This window comes from Camelus bactrianus, chromosome 5 (assembly GCF_048773025.1).
Source record: "Camelus bactrianus isolate YW-2024 breed Bactrian camel chromosome 5, ASM4877302v1, whole genome shotgun sequence".
Lineage (NCBI taxonomy): Eukaryota > Metazoa > Chordata > Mammalia > Artiodactyla > Camelidae > Camelus > Camelus bactrianus.
The window spans coordinates 61,352,394-61,374,375 of record NC_133543.1 but is presented as its reverse complement, the minus strand read 5'-3'; the positions used below and the strand labels follow the sequence as shown (position 1 = coordinate 61,374,375).

At 35.0% G+C, this 21,982-nt stretch overlaps 1 protein-coding gene across 5 annotated transcripts in view; it reads left to right on the top strand.

Annotated features, from left to right (window-relative positions):
• PDE1A (phosphodiesterase 1A) overlaps positions 1-21,747 on the top strand; it is a 301,036-nt gene extending 279,289 nt beyond the window's left edge. For 3 of the 5 annotated variants that reach the window (XM_010959995.3, XM_045520418.2, XM_074364004.1), the window contains 2 exons: positions 17,792-17,908; positions 19,803-21,747. In XM_010959995.3, coding sequence (XP_010958297.1) covers positions 17,792-17,865 — 74 coding nt within the window. In that variant the 3' untranslated portion in view covers positions 17,866-17,908; positions 19,803-21,747. The other 2 variants (XM_010959994.3, XM_010959999.3) reach the window with 2 other exon arrangements.
• Positions 21,748-21,982: the final 235 nt, after the last annotated feature.

The following is a 21,982-nucleotide window of genomic DNA, read 5'->3' as shown; positions in this document are numbered from 1 at the left end:
CTGGCCAATTTAGAATATTGGGGGGAAATTAGGATTCTTTTTACCTCCTTTTTTTCCTTCTTTAGATGGTTTTGAAGTCTCTAGGGACTAATGAGGTATTGAGGATTTGGGATAAGTACCAGGTCCTTGTTTGCCTTCTGGACTCTTCCTCTCCTCTTCCCAGTATACCCTCCCCTCTGCTTCTGACACTGGACCTCTTGTTTCAGTCATTTATAGGCCATCAACCCTTTGTTCTCTCCAGCCTGCTTACTCTCTCTCATTCTCTTTCTCTTAATGCTTCGCAGGGCCAAAGAACAGGCTGCTCTTCCTCACATATCCTGAAAACTTCAGGGCGCTCCCAGACTCCCTCTTACCCTAATATTCCTTACAGCCACCTCTACCCTATGCATTGCACACTGAGAATACCTGCCTGGCTGCCACCTCTCAGAATTCCAGATAATGTCTCCTCTACTCCTGGATCCCTGGATTTATCCCTAAATCTTTTACACTTTTCTACTTAGAAATAACCCCACATGTGACAGGTCTGGCAAAACCCAGGATCCTGTCTCAAAGGCTGTAAATTTCTAGCTCTCTTATCTCTTCCAACTCTTTTTCTCTCCCTCATCTTCCTTTGGTTCCAGAGGAATGGAGAAAACTGCCCCTGGAACAATGAGTCAGATCTTTCCCACCTTCAGTCTGAAGGCTACCCTTATCCTGCTTGCTGCTCTTGATGAAAACCTCAGACCATATCTTGTATTAACCTATAATGAAAAAGAATATGAAAAGGAATATATGTATGTGTATGTATGACTAAAACATTATGTACACCAGAAATTGACACAACATTGTAAACTGACTATACTGAAAGAAAGAAAGAAAGAAAGAAAGAAAGAAAGAAAGAAAGAAAGAAAGAAAGAAAGAAAGAAAGAAAGAAAGAAAGAAAGAGAGAAAACCTCAGTCCATGTCCAGGAAATGAGAAACCTAGCTGTCTTCTGGAGGTGTGGGTAGGGAGATACAGAGCTTAGCTAAGTATTTTCCAAGAAAATTTGTCCAATTCATGGATGTGGCTTTTGAATGTGAACTATAAGAGTGTATGCTTTGTTTCTGAGTACTTTAGTAACAAACCTCTGTCCACTTGTCTGAATGGGCATAGACCATGGTGACCAGTAAGTAGGAACAAAGCCAGGTTTGTTAATAGTTCACCATATCAGCTCATCAACAGGGCAAAACAGCTTTTGTACTTGTTTCAAGAGAGAATTTAAAAATAAAGTGTAATCATTAAATTGACTTTATTGAAAACAATATTACCTGATTAACATTTATCAAGTATTTTTTACCACTTTGCAAGAAAAACAAAAATTAGAGTTTCATTTTTCTTTTACTTTGAATGCTTTAAAACTGAATCATGTGACACAAATTGAGATAATTTTAAGTTCTTTGAGGTTTTTCAGTGTGGTTAATAGTTTTAAAAAATGTTTCAGAGGGAAACTGACATTTTTTGTCACAGAGAAGTATGTTTAAATACATAAAGCAAAATATGAGGCAACCTTCTCTGTTTTGTACTAAGGTCCAGGGCAATCTTAAAACATGTTAGGAACTTAAATTCAGTTAAACTTTTTTTTCCTAGAAAATAGTTACAGGATCATAAAAGTCAGTTTAAAAAATCTAGCACTGTAACATTATATAAATAGCCAATTAGCTCTCATTTCCAGTCAGTTTCTAACTTAGGGAACTGTAGGGACTAAATGTAAGAAATGGTCATCTCACACACCCCCACTGACTCCCACAGATTCTGTTCTCCATTTTCAAAGTTCCACAGTTTGAATCAGGCTGATTCCTCCCTTTGGTTTCATAGGGTGTGAAAAAGTTGTCATGGGAACTGAAGGGAGCAATCCCATCCGAACCTACCCTTCTCCTTTGCTTCCCTGGGGAAAACCTGGATCCATGTCCATGGACATCATCAGGAAACAAGGCTGAGTGGTTTGAGACTCTGTTCCCAAAACGTTTAGGGCACTTAGAGAGGCTTCCTGAGTGAGTATTTCCAATTGTCTTTCGGGCTGATAGATGATAAACTACTCAGAAGAATAAATACGATTGTTAGCCTAAGTGAGCATCACACGCAAACCGGTTACACAGCAGTACTTTCACTCTCAAAGACCTGCACTCTTATCTCCTAGATCTTTGTTAGAGCTCGGGGTACATTTTTTTTCCCCTTCTTTGCCTGTAAGCCCTATTAGTCCCTAGTAGTACACCTGATCCTACTACATCTGTTGCTTAAAGAATAAAAACAGACTTTTTGCAAGACCAAGAACATGTCCATGTTACTTTGTATTGAATTACTTTAAAAGATTATATGTATAAATATTTGTTCATAAAATATTTCAGTTACCCTTTTCCATTATCTTTTTATAGAACATAATGCATTTTATGTTGTAGCTTTCAAACTCCCAGGACTGTGAATCCTAAGCATCTTTTTGAGAAAATACATGCATACTTCTTAGATATCAAGATGGATAAGTAAGTCAAACAGAGGGAAGCAAAGTCCTTCAGAGATAAAAATGGAGAGCTCATTCTCAGTTTCTCTAGAATTATGGTTCAAAAATGTAATTGACAGTTTAAATGAGATCTTGCTAGTAATTTTTAAATCATATATTTAAAATTATTAGTAAATTTAATGGTATATTTATTTCCTTGTTCTTACTTCTAATTGAATTTCTTCAGCTAATATTCTACATAATATCAGCACAGTAGAGCAAGAGTGTGCACTTGATAGAACGGAACATTTGGTAGATCAGAATTATAAAGTTCTAAGATGTGGTATTCCTCAAAGTCACTTAACTGTAGAAGAGCTTAAGTAACAGTTCACACAGTGAGTGTATGCTTGTGTGTCATTCATTCATTCACTCATTTGTTTATTGCAAAGGCATAACTCAATAGTTTTCATATTAGCATCATTGGGGCACTTTTTAATTTTAATTTTTATTTTTATTTTTTATATAATTTTTAAATGTTACTTTCCTTTACAGTTGTTACAAAATATTGGCTATGCTCCCTGTGTTGTACAATACATCCTTGAGTCTATCTTATACCCAGTAGTTTGTGCCTCCCACTCCCTGACTCTCTATTTTATGTTTTAAAAGTTCAGCGTGGCTTATCTCCAGTTCATAGAGGTAGATCAAAACAGAACACTTCTGTGCATTTAAATGAATGCAGAGGACATGGAGGAGACGGCAGGAAACTTCATCAGCTTATGGTCAAGACAAGCCAATGATAGATGAGGATCTGCACCAACTTCACCCTGGCAAGCTGTAGTCAGGAAAAGCAGTATGTACCTTGGTAATGCTATCCCTTTAAATATCTAGGGCTTGGGTCACATGACTCTACCCTGGAACATTTGTCTTCTCCCGGGAAAGTCAGTGGACTTTCTCTCAATCTTCATCCTTGTTCTTTCCTCCTCATGGAATTCACTTCTTGGGTCCCCTTCTCCACTTTGCTTATTAAAATCCCACCTGTCTTCCAGAACTCCATTAAAATGCCCTCTCCAAGAAGCCTATCACTTAGTTACGTTAGTAGAGCTGTCTTATCTGTACTGCAATTGGAGTACTTATTAGGTTCTACTTTGCAAGTCCCAAAATGGGAAGAGAAAAATGTATTCAGAAGGGGTGTGCCAGAGTCAGAGTTGGAACAGGAATGGGAGTGGCACAGATCCAGAATATGTTTCGACTTACACATGCCATGGGGAGATTCTACATTCCCCTTTGGAAATGTGCACCATCCTCCACCCAAGGAGAACCACTATATATTATGAGATATTACAATTGGAATGTGTTACACATGCTAAAACTATGGAGCCTGACAAAAAATAGAGAACTATTAATAATTTCATTGCAAAAACATTTACAGGGGTCTACTATGTGCAACACAAATGCCTGTAGATTTTTTTCAAGAGCAGAGCTCATGGGATGTTCAGCTTTAGATCTCTGATAGCTTTTGCTCTGGGACCGGTTAAGAGCGCTTGTCAGTGTTGAGCAGAGGAGAGTTGACTCCACTCTAGGAAATTCTGACTTTAACAGTGAGTCCATATAAATGAAAAGGTATTACCCACTATGTTGTACCAGAATTTCTTTGTTAGCTAAAAGAGCTAAAATAAATCTACAGATAAATGGCTAAAGGAAAAACTAAATGTAGGAGACATTTCCCCAAATCTCCTTCTCTTGTTCATTGTCTGACTATATATTCAGACACCCACAACTTAGTCCCTTGCTCAAATTCTACTTTGAGATATGAGTGATAACTGCAAGGGCTCACAGGAGTTTTGTAGCCTCTGAAAACTCTAGGGTAAGAAGTGTGAAAGTGGCCGTTGGGGAGTGGAGAAGTGGTGACAGGGAAGAGAGTGGTAGGAGGATGTTGCACTGTGAGTGAAGATGATGGGGGAAGATTACACATGTGGGCAGGAGATAGGGACAGCTGTCTGAGACAGTTCCCCTTTCAGGTGCTACTCTCATCCAGCAAGTGGAAGCAGAATTTGACTGGGTCCTTCACACTGTTAACACTAGGCCAGGTTCGAGACTTTGTCATTTCCCCTTAATAGTTAACCCAGTTCCCAGTACATTGGAAGCTTTGTTGTCTTAATATTACACTTTAGAAAAAAATGTAAATATCTTCATTTGTCACTGCTGAGCTCTATTCTTTCTCCAAAACCTCTAATCTTACTTTCCTCTTGTCTTAAGATCTTTCCTCCTCTATTTCCCCTCTCTGCCTCTAAAATTCCATCAGTTGCACAAAACAACTTAGTTCTGATCTCAAATTTAAGTCATTCAACAGAACAAAAGCCTGACAGTTGACCTAAAATAATACCTATAGTTCTTCAAGAATGCCTGGGAGTGTCTGGGGTGATCTTAGTTTGGTTATTATTTTCAACTTCATTAGAATCTCTGTAAAAAGTTTAATTTTCTACTACCATCAGGACAATTTTCAAAAACTTAATCACTGTATCCGTGATCTACCTTTGTACTCAGAAAATCAGCATACGAGTTACTAATAAGTTAGATGTTTTCTTATTTTTAACATAATTTATTTGAAATGTATTGAATATATAATAATACTGTAGTCAAGCAGGTTTATTTTAAATCATTTATTGCTAGAAAATCTCATGGATTTTTCTCAAAAGGAAACAAAAGATCCTGTATCATTGCTTAAAAAGTAAAAAACAAAACTAGAAGTTTTTCCCACCAGAAAGAAATGTTTAAAATTGATGGAAAAGCATTAAAATTTTAAAAGATCATATTTACAGTATGATTGGTGTGACATTTTAATAGATTATGGTAAGTTCACTAATTAAATCTTATGTATTGTTATTTGTATTTGAAATATCTCAAAATGTAATATTGCATATTATATACAGTAAGTGCTTTTGTAATTATGTTGGTATTAATGCTAAAGAAAATGCAAATTCACATTCTGCTAAGTACATATTTATTTGGCAGGCAGTATATTGAGTTCTGCCACCGTCATTATCCTTTTTAATCAGCAGGAGAACTTTATGATTTAGGTAGCATCACCACATACCATTGAGAAAACTAGGGTCTAGGGGAGGTAAGTCAGCCACCCAAGTCACAGGTTTGCACATGTATTATAAATGAATCTATCCTTCTCATTTCTTTTCAGCTTCATATAATACACAAAAAATAGCAAATTGGTAGGAGTAAATGCAGAAAGAGGAAAAAATTTCTTATGAAAACTTACTTGAGACTAGCATAATTTCCTCATCAAATCTACTTGTCTAATCCCAACATAACTGACCCCATGAGCTTTCAGATATGCAGGCTATATCTTACAGGCATTTTTGTTTTAAAAATGTTGAAAATTATGAATTTGGGAGTGCAGTTTAACATCATTTATTGATTCGCCCATTGGTAATTTATACAAACACTTATTACAGTAGATCTACAAGGGAAGACTTGTAGTCTGATAAAACTGAGGCTCAGTGAACCTAAGTTATTTGTCTAAATTCATACAAGTAGTCTTTGAAAAAGCTGGGATTTCTGCCTAGTTTGTCTAAATTCGAAGCCAGTAACCTGGATAGTTTCTAGATTATCTTCTAGAAGATAAGCGTGACAAGTTGGTTTTCCTACATTTTCTAAACTTTCTTCCCGAGCAGAAGGCTTGTTCGAGCTGTCGATGGAGGAATTATAACAACTGCAGAATTTAGGGACATTTTAAATAATTTGCTCCAGTGTATATAACTCCCCCCCCTTTATTTGCATGGACAATAAAACTTGGAAGAAGTGCAGAAGAGGTGGGTTTACTTCCCCCACTGATTATTGGTTGGCTCAGTGATTAATGAAGAAATGGTTTCCCCAAGGGTGGTAGGGCTAGGACAAGCAGAGGTCTGGGCTGGTAGGAAGATGAGTGGAAAGGAGATGAGGTCCTTACACAATTTGGAATTGGAGCTGGTCTCTGAAGCTGACTTATCTAGGGACAACTTTGAAATATTAAGCATAGTTGAAAGTAGGGGATAAGTTACTTCCAAAAGATTCCACAGATTGTCTCTACCTATCTTATTTTAGTGATCACTTTCAAGTGTATACAAATATTGAATTATTATGTTGCACATCTGAAACTAGAATAATGTTATATGTAAATTATACATCAGTTTAGAAAAAAGACCTCTAATTAGATTCTGAGACTGTCTACTGTAGTTGAAATCAACTAGAATTGAGCACCCTGGGAGTCCAGGCTTTTTAGGCAACAATTCAAATGCAGAAAAGAATGAGTTGAATTAGGAAAAAAAAAAAAAAAAAAGGATCATCTCAGGATCACCACTGATGAATGAAAAAAGTCACAAAAGATTTCATGGAAAAAAGTAAAATATTGAAAATTAAGAAAAATATATCAATTATATTTATCTTGATAATTTTACCACAATAATTCCTACAAACATGGCTGATTATAAATGCTAATTACAATTTAGTTTTTCACAACTTCTTTACAGCATTTTCGGTAGACTGATAAAATTAGTACCTTTTTGTTCCAGAAGCAAAATCCAGTTCACAGAAGTGTTAAGTTTCCCTGATCAGTAAACATCTTTAAGTAAAACCTCATGCATGATGGCAACTCTAGTTTGAGCAAAAGACTTGTAGATTTTAATCCACTTGCTGGAAGTCTACCAGGCCCTGTGAGAGAAAGGAAACCCATGTTTGCATGGGTTTAATTGGCATCACAAACCACATAAGTCACAGCTACAAACTCTTGGCTGATCTGGCTCAACTGTTATGGCTGAATCAGTATCTTTATGTCTTCAAATATCTGTTTAAATGGCATTTTGTGGCATTTCTCTTTACTAAGATAATACTGTGTGTGCCAACAAACTTTCTTTGAGCAGTTAACTCACTAATTTTGTCATTTCTGCAATAAAATTTATCCATATATTTTTACTTTGGGTTTTTTCCCCAAAAACATCAAAAAGGTAAGTTAACTTTCGAAAACTTAGTTTATCTTTTATTTTAATTCTACCATTTGTCCTTCTGAACAAATGCTTTAATAGATTTCTGCTATTTAAAAAAATGAATCATAAAGGTTTTAAGGGACAGATATCCTTGAAAAATGTTTATATTTTAGTAGATGTAAATGGCAGAGATAAAATGGCTTGATATATTGGGATTTGTGTGTGTGTGTGTGTGTGTAATTTGAGAATGACTTGTCCAGTAGATAATTCAGTTTACAGTTAGCCATATTATTTCCCTCCTCAAAAATTTATTTTTTTAAGAGTTACTCTTCTCCACCTTCTTTTCTGTGATCCCCTAACTGTTGACTTAATGGTTATTATACTAATAGGAACAACCCAATAATTAATTAGCTGGGACTGGCTGGTGTCTAATACTGAAGGATGTATTTTCCCAGAGAAATTTATTTATTCTTACTCTCTGGCTCTTCCTTCAGGGAAAAAAAAAAAACCCTATCATGTAATCATCAGATTTAATTTCAAAGATAAGTCATATACTCATACTGAGGAAAGACAAAAAACATAGCAGGTATTAAATTATACCCAGGAGAGTAGAGTTGGGATCCAGAAACCTGGAACTAGACTATCTTATTCAATCCTGTTCCCATCACTTACTTGCTATGTAATCGAACAAGTTATTTAATCTGTCTCAGTTTGCTCATTTCTAAAATGAGGATCATAAAAATAGCTGTTATGAGAATTAAGTAAGTCAGTACATGTAAAGTCTTTAGAATTTAGTGTTTTCTACAGTAATTCTTATTATTTTCTTGAGCTCACATATATGCCTCCAAACTATATGGTGGTCTTTTAGAAGGCTCCTTTGAAAAGTATATGATGGAAAAATACTGTCTGCAAAAACATTTTGATGTGAGTTTATGCTTAACTCATGAGAAAACATGCAATGGATCAATTCCATCAATCAACTGAGTGAATGGTGAATTGATCTTGACTCTTCTATCAACTTCCAGTCTTAGTTAATCCATCAAAACAGCCTGTAGAGTATATCTCCCAAATATCTCTCCAATCCACTCAGTTTTCTGCATGAATAAATGGAGGAATGGAATTGGCTTATTCAGAATAGATGGGGCAGCTACCCAATTTGTACAGCTGAAGATGAACCACTTTTATCTAAATACTTTCTGTTGAAGATTCTGCCACTTAAGATACTTGCATTTACTTTTTCTTCAGGAAAAGAAAATAATTCTAAAAAAGAGTATTCTGCAGACCTAAGTGTTTTCAAAAAGAAAAGATTTTAACTAATCCAGCAAACTTGCTTTATGGCAATTCACTTCTTTCCCAAAAGAATATTTTACCATCATAGTTATTATCCCTTAGAGTATGCCTAGACTGAGACCTTATATACAGCCCAAACTCATTGGTTCAGAATTTACTTCTTCTAGGACTGTTGTTCATACTTTGGCTAATATAATTTTCCCTGTTGACTATAGGAACCTAGGAAATTCCCAGAAATCATGCAAAAAAGATTTATAGCTGAAGTCTCTTATTTTTCTTAGTTATATGTAATTTCTCTGAAGAAATTATGAAAAATGAAGGAGAAAGGAAAAGTGATCCAAAAGATATCCTCAGGTAAAGTTTAGTATATAAGCCTTCTAGGGAAAATGGTGAAAACCTTCAAGAATCTGATGCTCAGACTTTGTTTCCAAATCATCTTTAAAACCCAATCGAGGCTCAGTTTCAGAAGGCAACTCGTAGTGAGTAATCTTGGAAGGCTTGCACTAATTTCGATTTGTATCCAGAAACTTCTGTGAAAGTAAAGAGAGAAACTCAGCAGAAGGACCCAGTCAATAATATTATCTCATCTCTCTGGACATGGGATTCATTTGGAAGGGTCCTATGTTCCCATATCACCCTTTCATCTTGGGCTATGCTTCTATAAAACCTGCAGGTCTGCTGATTAGAGAAAACCCAGAGTCATCAGTAAGAAGTAGAAATCTCGTCAAATAAAAGAAGCTTAATGAGAATAAGGTAATAGTTTTGATGGTTTTGGCACAGAGCTCTCACGATTTTAAATAAGTTCACCTACATCATGAGAGTAATCCTGTTACATTAGCTGTTACAGGTTAAAGACTGCTCCACTCCCACAATCTTGGCTACATGTTGTAGATCAATAAAGTGCTTTGTGACTAATTGCTTAAAGTGCTTTCATTTTAAAACATGGGTTTACAATTTATAAATGTACTGTAATAGGAGCAAATTGCATATATGACCAAGAAAAGTAATTTATTCTACTGCTTTCAACAACTGTAAGTAGATAAGTCTCTCTCCACACATTCCTTCAAATAGCCCCTTGTTTTAGCCAGCCTAAGTTCGAAAAGAACATGTACACAGAAGATAAAAAAATAGCATGGAAGGCATTTTGTATGAACACTAGTCTTTCTCTTTCCAAATTAAACTTTAGCTGGATATGTGAGATTGATGGGTGATTCTTAGAACTTAATCAATGTAGCAACCAACTAAGCTCTCCAGGATTTAGTGACCTAAAGCTGAATAAGACAGAAAAAAACAGTTAATTGTTTGGACGTTAAGTATTCCCAAGTCAATTCAGTCTACATTTGTAAAGCAATATTTGTAGAAATCATCAGAGACATCTAGTGACTCCTAGAATTTTGGATTATGCATGCCACCGATATCTTCTGACTCTTTTTCTGTAGTAAGTACCTACTTGCTGAACATTATGTATTCAGCTTGATGAAGAGTGTAAGTGGTTTTTCCCTCAAAGGGAAAAATGAACAAAATCAAAGGAGACATACTTTCCTGACTCTCATCTTCCCCAGATGGAAACTCATGTAAAAAGGTGCTCTGTCCTCTGAAGAATTTGACCATAAACACCAAAAAATAAGAAGTGTGTGATGTTTGTTGTCTCTAGGTTAGAAGCAATTAATGGCTCTATGTATGAATATGCAAGGAAAACAGCGTATGCACTTCGCGATCCCTAAGGTTTACAGTGGATGGTTGGCTCTGGTGTTGCAGGATGGAGCGTCAGAAATCACTGAGACAAAAATGATGGCAAGGTTTTCACATTTACACCTTTTGATTTTTTAAGCATAGATACTTACTACTTCAGTTACATATTTATACTGGATTTTAAATTGAATAACTTCTTATTACTCTTGGAATCGTGAATCTCGGTTCTTTCCCCTCTGTGGTATTAGCAAAAGAACACGTGGGTCCTTCTTACAGACCACTTTGAAATCCCCCTTAGTGTAGACCTCATGGGGGCCTTGGGATTTGAGTCCTTCTTAGCCTGTCTTCTGCTGTAGGTTTTACTACAGAGAGCAATAGTAAAGAGTTTATTTTGTAGAAAGTGCTGCTCACGTGCTTACTATCAAACTCTCATTCTTCTCTGAAGAACTGAATTTTGAATTTTAATAACTTGTCAGAGCAAGAAGATGAAAAATGTCATGTTTACCCCACACTGCTTAACTTGAATCTTTGCAGTTGTATTTCTCCAGACAACACAAAATGCTTTCACTCTTTCAGACTCAAATGGGCCCCTTTAGGTCCGGGAGTTAGCACTGTGTGACCAAATTTTCCAGTTTAGTACAGAGTCTGAGGTTGAAGGCCAAACTATCTGACCTTTGGCAATAGAAATTGTTGGGAGGATTAAATTATAAAATATAAGAAGCACTTAGCATGTGTTTGGGACATACTAAGTACTCTTGTGAATGTTAGCTACCTTTTTGCTGTTGATGCTAATATTATTAATAATAATAATAAACTTGTTCATTATTACTCATTAATCTATATTCTTTACACAGATCACTTATGATTTAATAAATCAATATAAAATGGCACATTCATTTTAAAATACATGTAGACAGATTTTAATGAGTTTAAAATTTAAAGGTTTTGTATCTTTCTAAAGATTTTATATAAAAGGGGCCAGAATTTTAAATCTGATCACATCTTCTTCATGCCATATATGAGTCTGTTTTAAAACACAAGCACTCAGAACCTTATGGAAAATTGTAGACCAGAGATTGCAGGTAAGTAGGAAATTGTATAATGTGCAAGCATCATTGGTTTTTCTTTCTGACATTGTTAAAGTTGAGCAATTTGAGAAATAATGTCAGATAGTAAGTAATATTATGTTATAAAATCCCACCTTAAAAGTAGAACCTTTAACTATTTTTTTTAACTTTCAAATTGAGAAGTGGTGACAAGGCAGCAAAATCAAGAATTGATCTTTTAATAATTCCCTAGAGCCAGTAAACATGAATGATACTCTATTCTGCACATATAGGAGAGTGAGAATTAATGGCTTGTTTTAGAACAATGCCCCTCAGGACTTTTTGCAGGATTATCTATCATTAAAACATGTTCAATTATGTTCAGTATTCCCCATTTAGGCACAAAAGTGAATTTACATATTGACATACTTGAGCATTTTTACAGAAAGCAGTTAAAATCTTTTTTCTTTTTTCTTAATCTAGTTTTAAATAGAAAACCCAATTAACTGGAATACGAAAAGCAAAGCCAAAATGTTTCTACCATTTTACAATTTTTTTCCCAAGTTTTAACTTTTGAAACTATTTTAGACAAATACCTAAAATGGGTATTCTTCATGTATTTTTTACTCTTATCAAATATTTTTAAAATGTGAATTTTTGGCACACCTCTCAAACTCAGTTTTCATCCCATCTTTTCCCTGATTGACAAACTAGTGAAGGCCCATATTGCCTCTCACATTAAATTGGCTCTAAGAGCCAAATCTTAAAAATGCACAACTGGTTCCTACCACTATTTACAGCATACAAAGTATGATTTGAATGATCTTCATTTCACTAGCCTAGATCTTCTTTCTCCATTGCTACCCTCCCAGCTTCCCTACCTTCTAAGATAACTTTTTTTAATGTGATTCAATCGAGAAAATCTGTCTGTGAGTAAGAGCATTTCAACAGGTAAAAGGATGACACTGAAGGAGAAATTATCGCTTCAGCCAGTGAAGGGACTCTGAGTCAAGTTTTCTCAACTGGACTTCACTTCTTCCTCGGCACATCTTTTTCATTCCTATCTTCTTCACCTCACCTCTCCACTTTCCTCATTAGGAGAACATTCCTATCCTCACGCCACCAAAACATATGTAGACTCTAGACCCATTTTTAGACTGAACTCTTTTAAGGAGCCAGCTTACTACCTCCTACTTAAATTCTAGTTTCAGTGGAACAACACTGAGATTTCTGGCTTTGATATGGGATTACCTCCCCAAGTTGAGTGAAATTTCATTGAATGGCAAATGAATATACATACAGATCTTTCATTTTCCAGAGATCACCTGTAGAACTTCTCACGTCTTTAGGTGCCTACTACTGGGAGTCATTCTGGAGTTTGCTAATGTAAATAAATCTATGTGTTTTGTATTGCTTTAGTGGATCAAAAAAAAATTTAGTCTTCTCTTGATTTGTATCTTATATAACACTTTATGAAATAAGGTGTTACTTCTAACTTTACAGGGTTGGGACTAACAAGTTTGGAAAGGGGTGCAGTTTTCTTCAGCAGCCTCACCTTCTTTTTCTTCTATCTCTCTTTAGTGTTCAGTCCTCCTTTTGTTTATTGTTGCCTTCATGTGTGCCAAAAATTTTAGCTTCAACCAGAAAATATGCAACTCTTTCCCCTCAAGATGCATTTAAATTGAGCATTTTCCCCTGGTGTTGAAGATTTCTTATTCCCAAACTATAAGGTAAATTCTATTATACAAATGCGAAAACACTGATTAGAATCAGAAGCTCTGATTTACCCTACACTAAACATTTCTCCAATAACTGTAACTTGAATCCTAGATCATCAGTTCCTTCTAGTTATTGGCAATATAAGCTACATAAATGGATCGAAAGTAAAGCTGAACCAATCTAGACAGATCTGCCTGCATGAAGAAATACTGCTAGACATAGCAAAGGGAGTATTTTTCTTATGAAGAGATGAGAATGCAGTATAACTCAGACCTAATATTAAAAAGACTGCAGAAACCAATTTTATACTAAGTATTTTTCAAACACTATTTGCTATTACTACTAAATCTGGAAAATTAACTAGAGTATTTTTTAAGGTATAATATGGCGGTTTGTCTCCCAAACTCTTCCAGGCTATGGTGCCTTGGAGCAGTCAGTTATCCCTTCTGATCGTGTGTTTCTCATTCCTAAAATGGAAATTATGGTGATGGTTTTCCTACTCACATGCAGGGATTGTTGGGTCAGACAAAGGAGAAATATATGAATGCAAATATAAATCATTAAATTGAATCAATTACTGTGTTTTTATACCTACAGAAGAAATGATCTTTTTGTTAATTATGAATTCTGTGTGTTAAAAAACATAACAGGTATATCAAATCTCTTATTTCTTTGGAATTTACTATATAAGACAAAACTAATTTTTAAAAGAGAGTACATTCAAAGTCTGTATAAGAAAAATACTAGTAACTAAGAGAATAGCATATAGATATGGTATTGGAATGATTGTACTTTGGAAAATGGTGATACTAAAGGTCAAGATTGTGGTTGGACTTTGTTAGAGGGATTTAGCCACTAGGCAGCCTTGAAATCTTGGGCAGATGACTTAACCCTCATCTCACTTACTGCAATCATTAATTTCCACCTCATAGGTTTGCTGTGAGAATTCAGAGAATTAAGACAAGTGAAGCACTTAAAATAGTGCCCACCAGCCACCAGTTGTTCACAAAGTGTTATTATTGTTATGTTTTCAATTATATAACAATTTATGCTAACAGACTATTTTTTAAATACAAGAACATAACTGGACAACTGGAGTCTCTAATATCCACTTGGTAGTGTGCCTTATTCCCTGCAACTATTATTTATATCATCTATGAAGCTAACATACTATGATTCTAATATAATAATAATAATAATAATTAATAATAATAAGTTCTAATAGCAAGCTAAGATCTTAAATTAGCCAAATTTAGAGGATTTCTTTTTATTTTGGTAGGTCTATCTCTCCTATGACCACTATCCCCTCCCTTCCCTGCACTTTGCTGATTTTAGACTCCGTTCATAAAGAAAAACTTATGTTTCCAGCAAGTTACTGTTTTTCAATTCTAAAGTTTGAAACTGGTTTAAATGATCATTTCAAAGTCTTTGAGATGAACAGAATTATTTAAGTTTCTTTACTTTCACTACCTTTTTTCCTGGCTGTCAAATAAGCTTCTGTGCACTTGCTTTAAAAGACCCATTGCATTCATTCCTAAGAGATAGATTCCTATGCATGTAAACTTGCAAGTCTCTTCAGTAAAATGAAATTCCAACTGAAATTTAGGATATCCTTCATTTGTAAACATTTGTGGTATTTGTGTTTGTCACCGGTAGAAATCATAAATATTTTCATAATGTATTTAGGTTCATGGAGATACCTTGAAGTATCAATTGATATCATTATTTGAAAATTACATAGATAATAGACCTGCAGCTAGGCCTTGTTATTTTAATGCATTAATAAGGAAGTATATATATTACTGTATTACATCACTAGGATTACTTAAAAATGTTGATAATTATATTTTAATGTAAGTGAAATCCTTTGTAAGTCTATGTGTTTCATTTCATTTATTTATGAATTTTATTTTGAGAAAGGTCTTAGTTTTCACCCATGATTCAAAAATGTTCGGAACCTTGGACTATATGGATGGTTGGTCTTTTACACAGATCACTCTTGAGCCATGAAGATGATCTAAGATGATCTTTAATGAGTTGAAGAATCCAAATCATTTCTTGTTTTCTGACAAGATGATACCAATATGATACGATTTTCTATTTTATGAAAGCCTAAGGGTTGCTTCCAAGTACTGTTATCCCAGTTAGTTGTAAAGTCTTCTACAACTAAAGATTTACTAACTAAAAGTATGTGATTTGAATTTAGGGAGGACTCTAATTCCTAGGCAATCTGGCTGTCATGCAGTTGCTTGGCAATGTTGTATCTGTGCCTCTGAAAACATCTGGAATTTTACAGTCTCAAGGAACATACTTTTTTTCAGTGCTTTTTTCATTTTGAGTTGGTTGTAGTTTTAATTTGCTACTTTTCTAATTGCATGTATGGAATTACTCTTGGATGTAGTCTGTGTATCATTTGGGGATTTTCTTGTAATTGCTGCATTGTAATTATTTGATATTTTGCTCCTCTTCCATGCTTTTGTTACTGGTGAGTTCTTCATCTGCTAGAAATAAGAGTTTTTGGTGTTTGTGAACTTCAATGTCTTTTGCCTATTGTAAAGATTCTCAGAATTTTTGAGAACCAGAGAATTAGTTAATTACTTATATTCCTTTCCTTTAATTCAGTCTATTCTTTTCACTCTGTTCTGTTCTATTCTGGTCTGTTTTGTTCTGTTCTAATCTAGTCACAAATAACAGGATATCAGATCAGAAGTTCAAGCTAAGACTCTAAGATGATAAATGTCAGAAACAGATTGACTCATGAAGCAGAAATTTCAATGATTCTAAAGCTGTTATTGGATGTTTATAACCTTCACCCAATTCAAACAATTGAAAGGGTCAGGTTGTTGATGATCAAAATAGGATTTGTGAGGAGGATTTCTTTAATGAGTTCTCTGCTATTGGGAAAGATGTAGAAATGCCTCCCTTTTCACCTCAAATCAAGAGAAGAGAGCTCCACCCTTGGAGCTTGAAGTTAAGGGGATATTGGGATTAGAATCTAGCTTTTATAGGGGAGATCTAAAGGGTTAGATGGTGACAGATGAGCCAAAGGAAAGGAAGCTGTGTAGGTTTCAGTCTTTCCTCAAGTAACTTTTGGGAATAAAGGCCCAACAAGTGTTTCGTGAGAACCAAATGTGGTCTACCTACATTTGTAGCAGCAGACAGAAGCTGGAGATATACCAACAAGTTTCCAGGGGCTGTGGACATTGTAAAGGAACCACAGTTTCAAGTGTCCATACCAAGGTGGTAAGGAGTCTCCACTCATGGTCCTTGACAAGCAGTCCCATGAATGTGGTCACAGGAGAAGGAGTCACCTCTAAACACCTGCCAGGTCTAGTGAGTGCAAAGACATCCTACAGTGGTACCAGTCAAGTAGGAACTTTGCTGCTCCTCTTAGCCTTCTTCGCACCCTTGCTCAGTTCAGGAGTTCAAGGTAGCCAGCTTGCTTGGAAGACAAGCAAGAAGTGAAAGAAACATCAGTCATGCCCCCATCACCAACCACTTTTGGGCTCTGCAATAAACCCAAGTTTGGGAAGAAGTTTTATCTTTGTTTTAAGATTGACATGTATTTTATGCAACCAGACCTATGAGACTGGCAATTTAATGTTATCACATGATGTTTTCATTATCTAAGAATTATTGGAAAAGTACTGATACTACTTGAAAGATTGAACCTGGGACAGAAGAGAAGTTTCTCCTGTTGAATATATTTTAAAGAGAAAGTAAGGGACAAAATACTTTTACTTTATGATAATACCCCATAAGTTCTATATGTTCATTAATTTTATAAACTCAGTAAAAATCTGTTGCCTGAGACAATACAGTCTTACAATATATGTTAAGAAATTATCTCAAAGTTAATTGGTGCAAAGTTTAATTGTTTATAAGTATATTTTCAATCAAATTTTGGACAGAAAGGACATTCTATCATTTATGACTATTTTCTGAAATACCAAGATATTCTGAATAATTGACTCAAATTATTTCTACTAATTTTTAAACTTTCGTTCTTATATAATAAGACTTTTATCTGTACATTTGCTTTATGTTTCTATTTTTGATAGATTCTCTGCACCCTCTCTAGAAATGTTGGAACATTTTCCACACTAACTTTTTTTAAGGTTTATGTAGAAGCTGAGTGATTCTAAGATTATAAATTCCATTAGTTTGTTTTGGCAGATGATGTCTTATCTTAAACACTACATTCTCTTATACACATCTGTTTTAAATTCATAGCAACTAAGCAATGTGTGGTAAAAGACACTGAACATTAGAGGGTTTGTTTAAAAGAATTTGTTTCAATTAAAAGTACTCAGGAAAAACATGCATAATTTTATGTTTTATTTAATAGATGTTTAAACATGTCTCATCTGTTTCATTTCTGTATTCCCAGATTAAATTGCAACTTTACAAAGTTGTATGACCACCATGAGATGACTTGTTAAACTCTATAAATCCACAGGCTGGAAAGAAGATGTTTGGTATCTTTGGAGAAACATGCCGCAAAATCCATTGTAAAATCCAGTCTTCAACATTTTACTAGTTTCTTCAGTTTCCTGACCTTATTAGGATTTTTCTCAGGCCTATTTTGTTTTTGTTTATTTGTTTGCTTGTTTTTCAGGTGAACCTGATCTTCATAAAAACTCAGAAGATCTAGTAAATGCTGAAGAAAAACATGCTGATACACATTCATAGGTTTGAAACACCTTACAGGCTTCTGTCATTTTCAACATGAGAGGTAATTTTATTTTTCAGTTGAGAAACTTATTTCTGAAGTGGGTGGTTTATAGAATAAGTTATCTTATGTAAATGTCTTCCTGGATTTTTTCTTGAAAATCTCTTATTTTCTGAGACAAAACCTTAACAGGTAAACTTTAAATATTTACCTTTCTAAGGAGTTCTTGACTCATTCATCAATAAAAATTATATTTACTGAGACCTTTTAGTCCTTTAAAAATAATAAGCAATCTTCTATGGGGACGTTTAATCCTGGTTTCTTCTACTACTTCCTGAAAAAAATACAAATGTTTTACACTGATTTCTTTTTATACTTCATGTAGGAATTATGAACATTTACACTAGGTGATAATAACAAAGCAAGTACATATTATGAAACAAACATCAATGTTTGCTAAAATCCCTGGACATTTGCATCTATGGTTCCCTTTTTAAAAAGTCTAGGGCTCACCTTTGATCTACCAAATTACTCACTCTGGGAGTGATGCCTTAGAAATTTGAATTTTTAGCAATTCATTGTTTTTCTATTTCTGTACACTAAATTTGAGAACCACTGTCTTGGGCCAACAGATAAGTTGCAGGCAGTTAGAAGGGAGGACTGTGTTTTTCTAGTGGAGATGTCTTAGTGTCTCCTTTAAAAAGTATTATAATGAGTCTTGTTGTTGGCATGATGGTAGAGGCAATAAAAAATGCTGTGGGTACCATACTGAGACTTTGAGATGTTACCAGTAGCTCCTCGAATGTTACTTTAGATATGACTGAGTTAAAACATGATTAGCTTTTAAGATGATCCATTTCTCAATATTCCTTGAGTTGGTTGTAAGACTCTTTAGTTGATAACAATAGTTTTATTAATAGTAACTCAGTGTCAGGCACTGTGATGAACATCTTATATCTATTATTTCATTCAGTCCTATCAACAATTCCAGAGTTAGTGATTGTGATTATTTTGCATATGAATTGTGGCTAGAAATCAAGCCACAAAGTGGGTAGAAATTTTTAAAATACAGCTCTATATTAAACATTTTAAAGATATTGTCTCCTATTAGCACCAGAAATTTCTCTCCATACCCTCCATCCAAACTATAAAGCCACATACACACACAGAAGAGATAGGAAGAGGAATTCCAAATGATCTAAAATGAACATCTGTTATCTACTGATAACTCCCTTATTTTCGACAAGGGCTATAAAGTCCAGCATGAAATTGCCACACAGTTTTTGATGCCTGTATATGACCAAAACATGATCTTCATTTTCATCTGGATTTTATTTCAGGATAATGAGAACAGCACTAAAGTATCTTAAATCCTCCATTTTCCACACATCTATATTCTTCTCTTTCAACATACACTTGGAACTGGCTATTTTTATGGGCTCATTTTAGGAATTAATAAGAAGAACATAAATTCTGAGCTAGTAATTCTAGCCAAATAGACACACTCAAAGTTGCTATCAGAGATTTTGGCCAGTGCTTCTGCCATTGTTCTTCCTCCACAATTTGGCCTTTTTCAATCAAGCCAGATACATTTTTAAGACAAAAGTTGGACAGTTTTAAATTTTCATCACTTTGAAACCAGTTATAGCATAGGTGGCTATGTAATACATGTGCAGAAGAGGAGGCATTTTTAAACTTCACTTTCTTGCACTATTTTATACAGAGTGCTGTAACTACAAATTCCTCAAGATGTTAAGTAAAAAGAAAGCAAAAACAAAATTATGGAGAAATATTTTTTGCGGCTCTGAGGCTATTTAAATTGTCCTTGTTATTAAATACATGGGAACAAAATGAGAGGTGGGAATGCCCAGAAGCTGTGATTGAAGTCCTATGACAACCACAGAGCATCAGAGCTCTGGCTCCGTGAGCTGATCAACTCTTCATTGTAACCCTTAAGCTGGGAAACCGCCGTGAAACCTGTCCCTGAAAGCAGTGGACCAGCCTGCATCCATCCTCATGGTTTCGGAGCACTAATGAATCACCTACATGGGCGTGGTCACAAGACAAGTCACACATTACCTGCGATCCAAGATAACAAGATCTTTCAGCCATTATTGGAGACAGACACTAGAACTGAGAACGGAATTTGCCTTCTGGGGCGTTGATCCCATCAGGATGTAACAAAATGTATTACAAGCCAAGGAATAAGTGACAAGAAGTGTGTGTGCATACGTGTGTATGTGTATGGGTGTGTATATTCAAAAATGTCTATGAAAGTGGAAGCCCACACTTTTCTGTACAGATAACATTGTTTGATGTGACCTTATAATTTTACTACACAGAAACAAACTGCAACCCATGGAGACTCTGCTTCCTTGTCATGTTTTGCCTGAGCATGTGCAGAGTCTTTCCTTTGCTGTAAACTGAAGAACTACCTTTATATGTTATTAGCTGACAAGAAAGGTCAAGCACAACTAGGTGTTGTGACCTTACTGTATAAACACTTCAGTGATTGTTAGACTAAGTGAACTTGTCTTTGTGAAAGGTAGAAATCTGGTTGGCAAAAATCAAGAGCAGAGAGTAGTCATTGATTAAAGAATAAAGTGAAGGTGGATATGTCCATCCCAATGCCTTTCTCTTGCACCTGCTTCTTCCCTGGGTTCCACAATGCTAAGCAATATATTGGAAATGGATGCAATCAGAAGCTTTTAAGTCTAAGTAGTGGGATTTTATAACTCACAACTTAGATCTCCTTTAATGTGTAAGCCATATTCTATATGCATATTAGGTATGCATCATTCTAATTTAAGATATTTTTGTGCATAGACTCTGTATAAGATGCTTCTAAATGTTCTACGAATAAGGTCCTTAGCTTTTGTTTCACCTTAATTATATGTAGGACACAGCTAAATAATTATATCATAGACATTATAATGCAATTGATATTTTAAACATAAGCAGTAAAGATTGATCTATAATGATGTCTTGGGGGAGAATGTATAGATATGTACATCATGGTGACTTTTTCTCCTTTGACAATGGACTTCTTATTTCTATTTATGGAGAAACTGCAACTACTGCTTTTAATGTCTTTTTTAAGTAGCTATTTACAAGCTAGAACATATTCTGCATTTAAAATAGAATCTATCTGGGAAGTCCTAGTACTATTGTTCCTATTTGAGCCAGTTGTCTTTCGATAAAGCTATAGAATCACTCAACAAAGAAATAAATCGAAACACTGCTTCTTAATTGTCATAGGCAACATGTCCACTTTGTTCCTATTAATACTTTAAGATATGTAGACTTTATTATTAAAAATAGAGGAATATAATGAATTCATTATTTTCTGTATATGGGCTTTAACCTAATTTTCCAGGTTATGTAACTTATAGAGCGCTGAACTTCCAGGGGAGTGGAGAAAACACACTCCATTTCCTCAGAAGAGTTGTCACGCTGTTGATGCACTTTTTCTTTTCCCAGTCTGCCTCCCTCGCTCCCTTGTTCCCTCCTTTCCCTCCCTTCTCTCCTTCTCTCCTTTGTATCTTCTTTATTCCTCTCTCTCTCTCTAAGAGAGCCACTACTTGTGTTCATTTAGTGAGAGGTCAGAGTGGAGGTACCAGTGCCCATCCCTTCTGCAAACATCAATGTTGAATCCATCCTGAAGGGAGGGATGGATGAGTTAGGCTGCTGCACCTTAAATGTCCTGCTTTGCATTTTTATCCTCAGCTACCAAACATATATCGAATAATTTCATATGCCTTTTTATTTAACCAGTATCTCTTTTATTTAATTTGTCACATGACAAGCTACAACTCTTGTGTTTTTATTCTGCTGTATTTATCTGTACTTCCTATTATATATGATTGTTAAATAAATTATACTTGAGGGAAAATATTGTGAAATATTTGGTGCCTGATATAATTCAACTTGGTGGGGCATTGAAAGGTTGGTGAAATCAGGGAAAAAGTTAGAAGTACACCATCTAAAAAATTGATAAGCGTTCTACAAGGAAGTAATTTTTGCTCTATGAAAGAATTGTTGTTCATTGAACATTTATTACTGCCCCATTATTTGCAAGCTCCTGGCTAGATGCATGGTGCCTACAGGATTCTGGAAACCTGAATCTTTCCTCTAAAA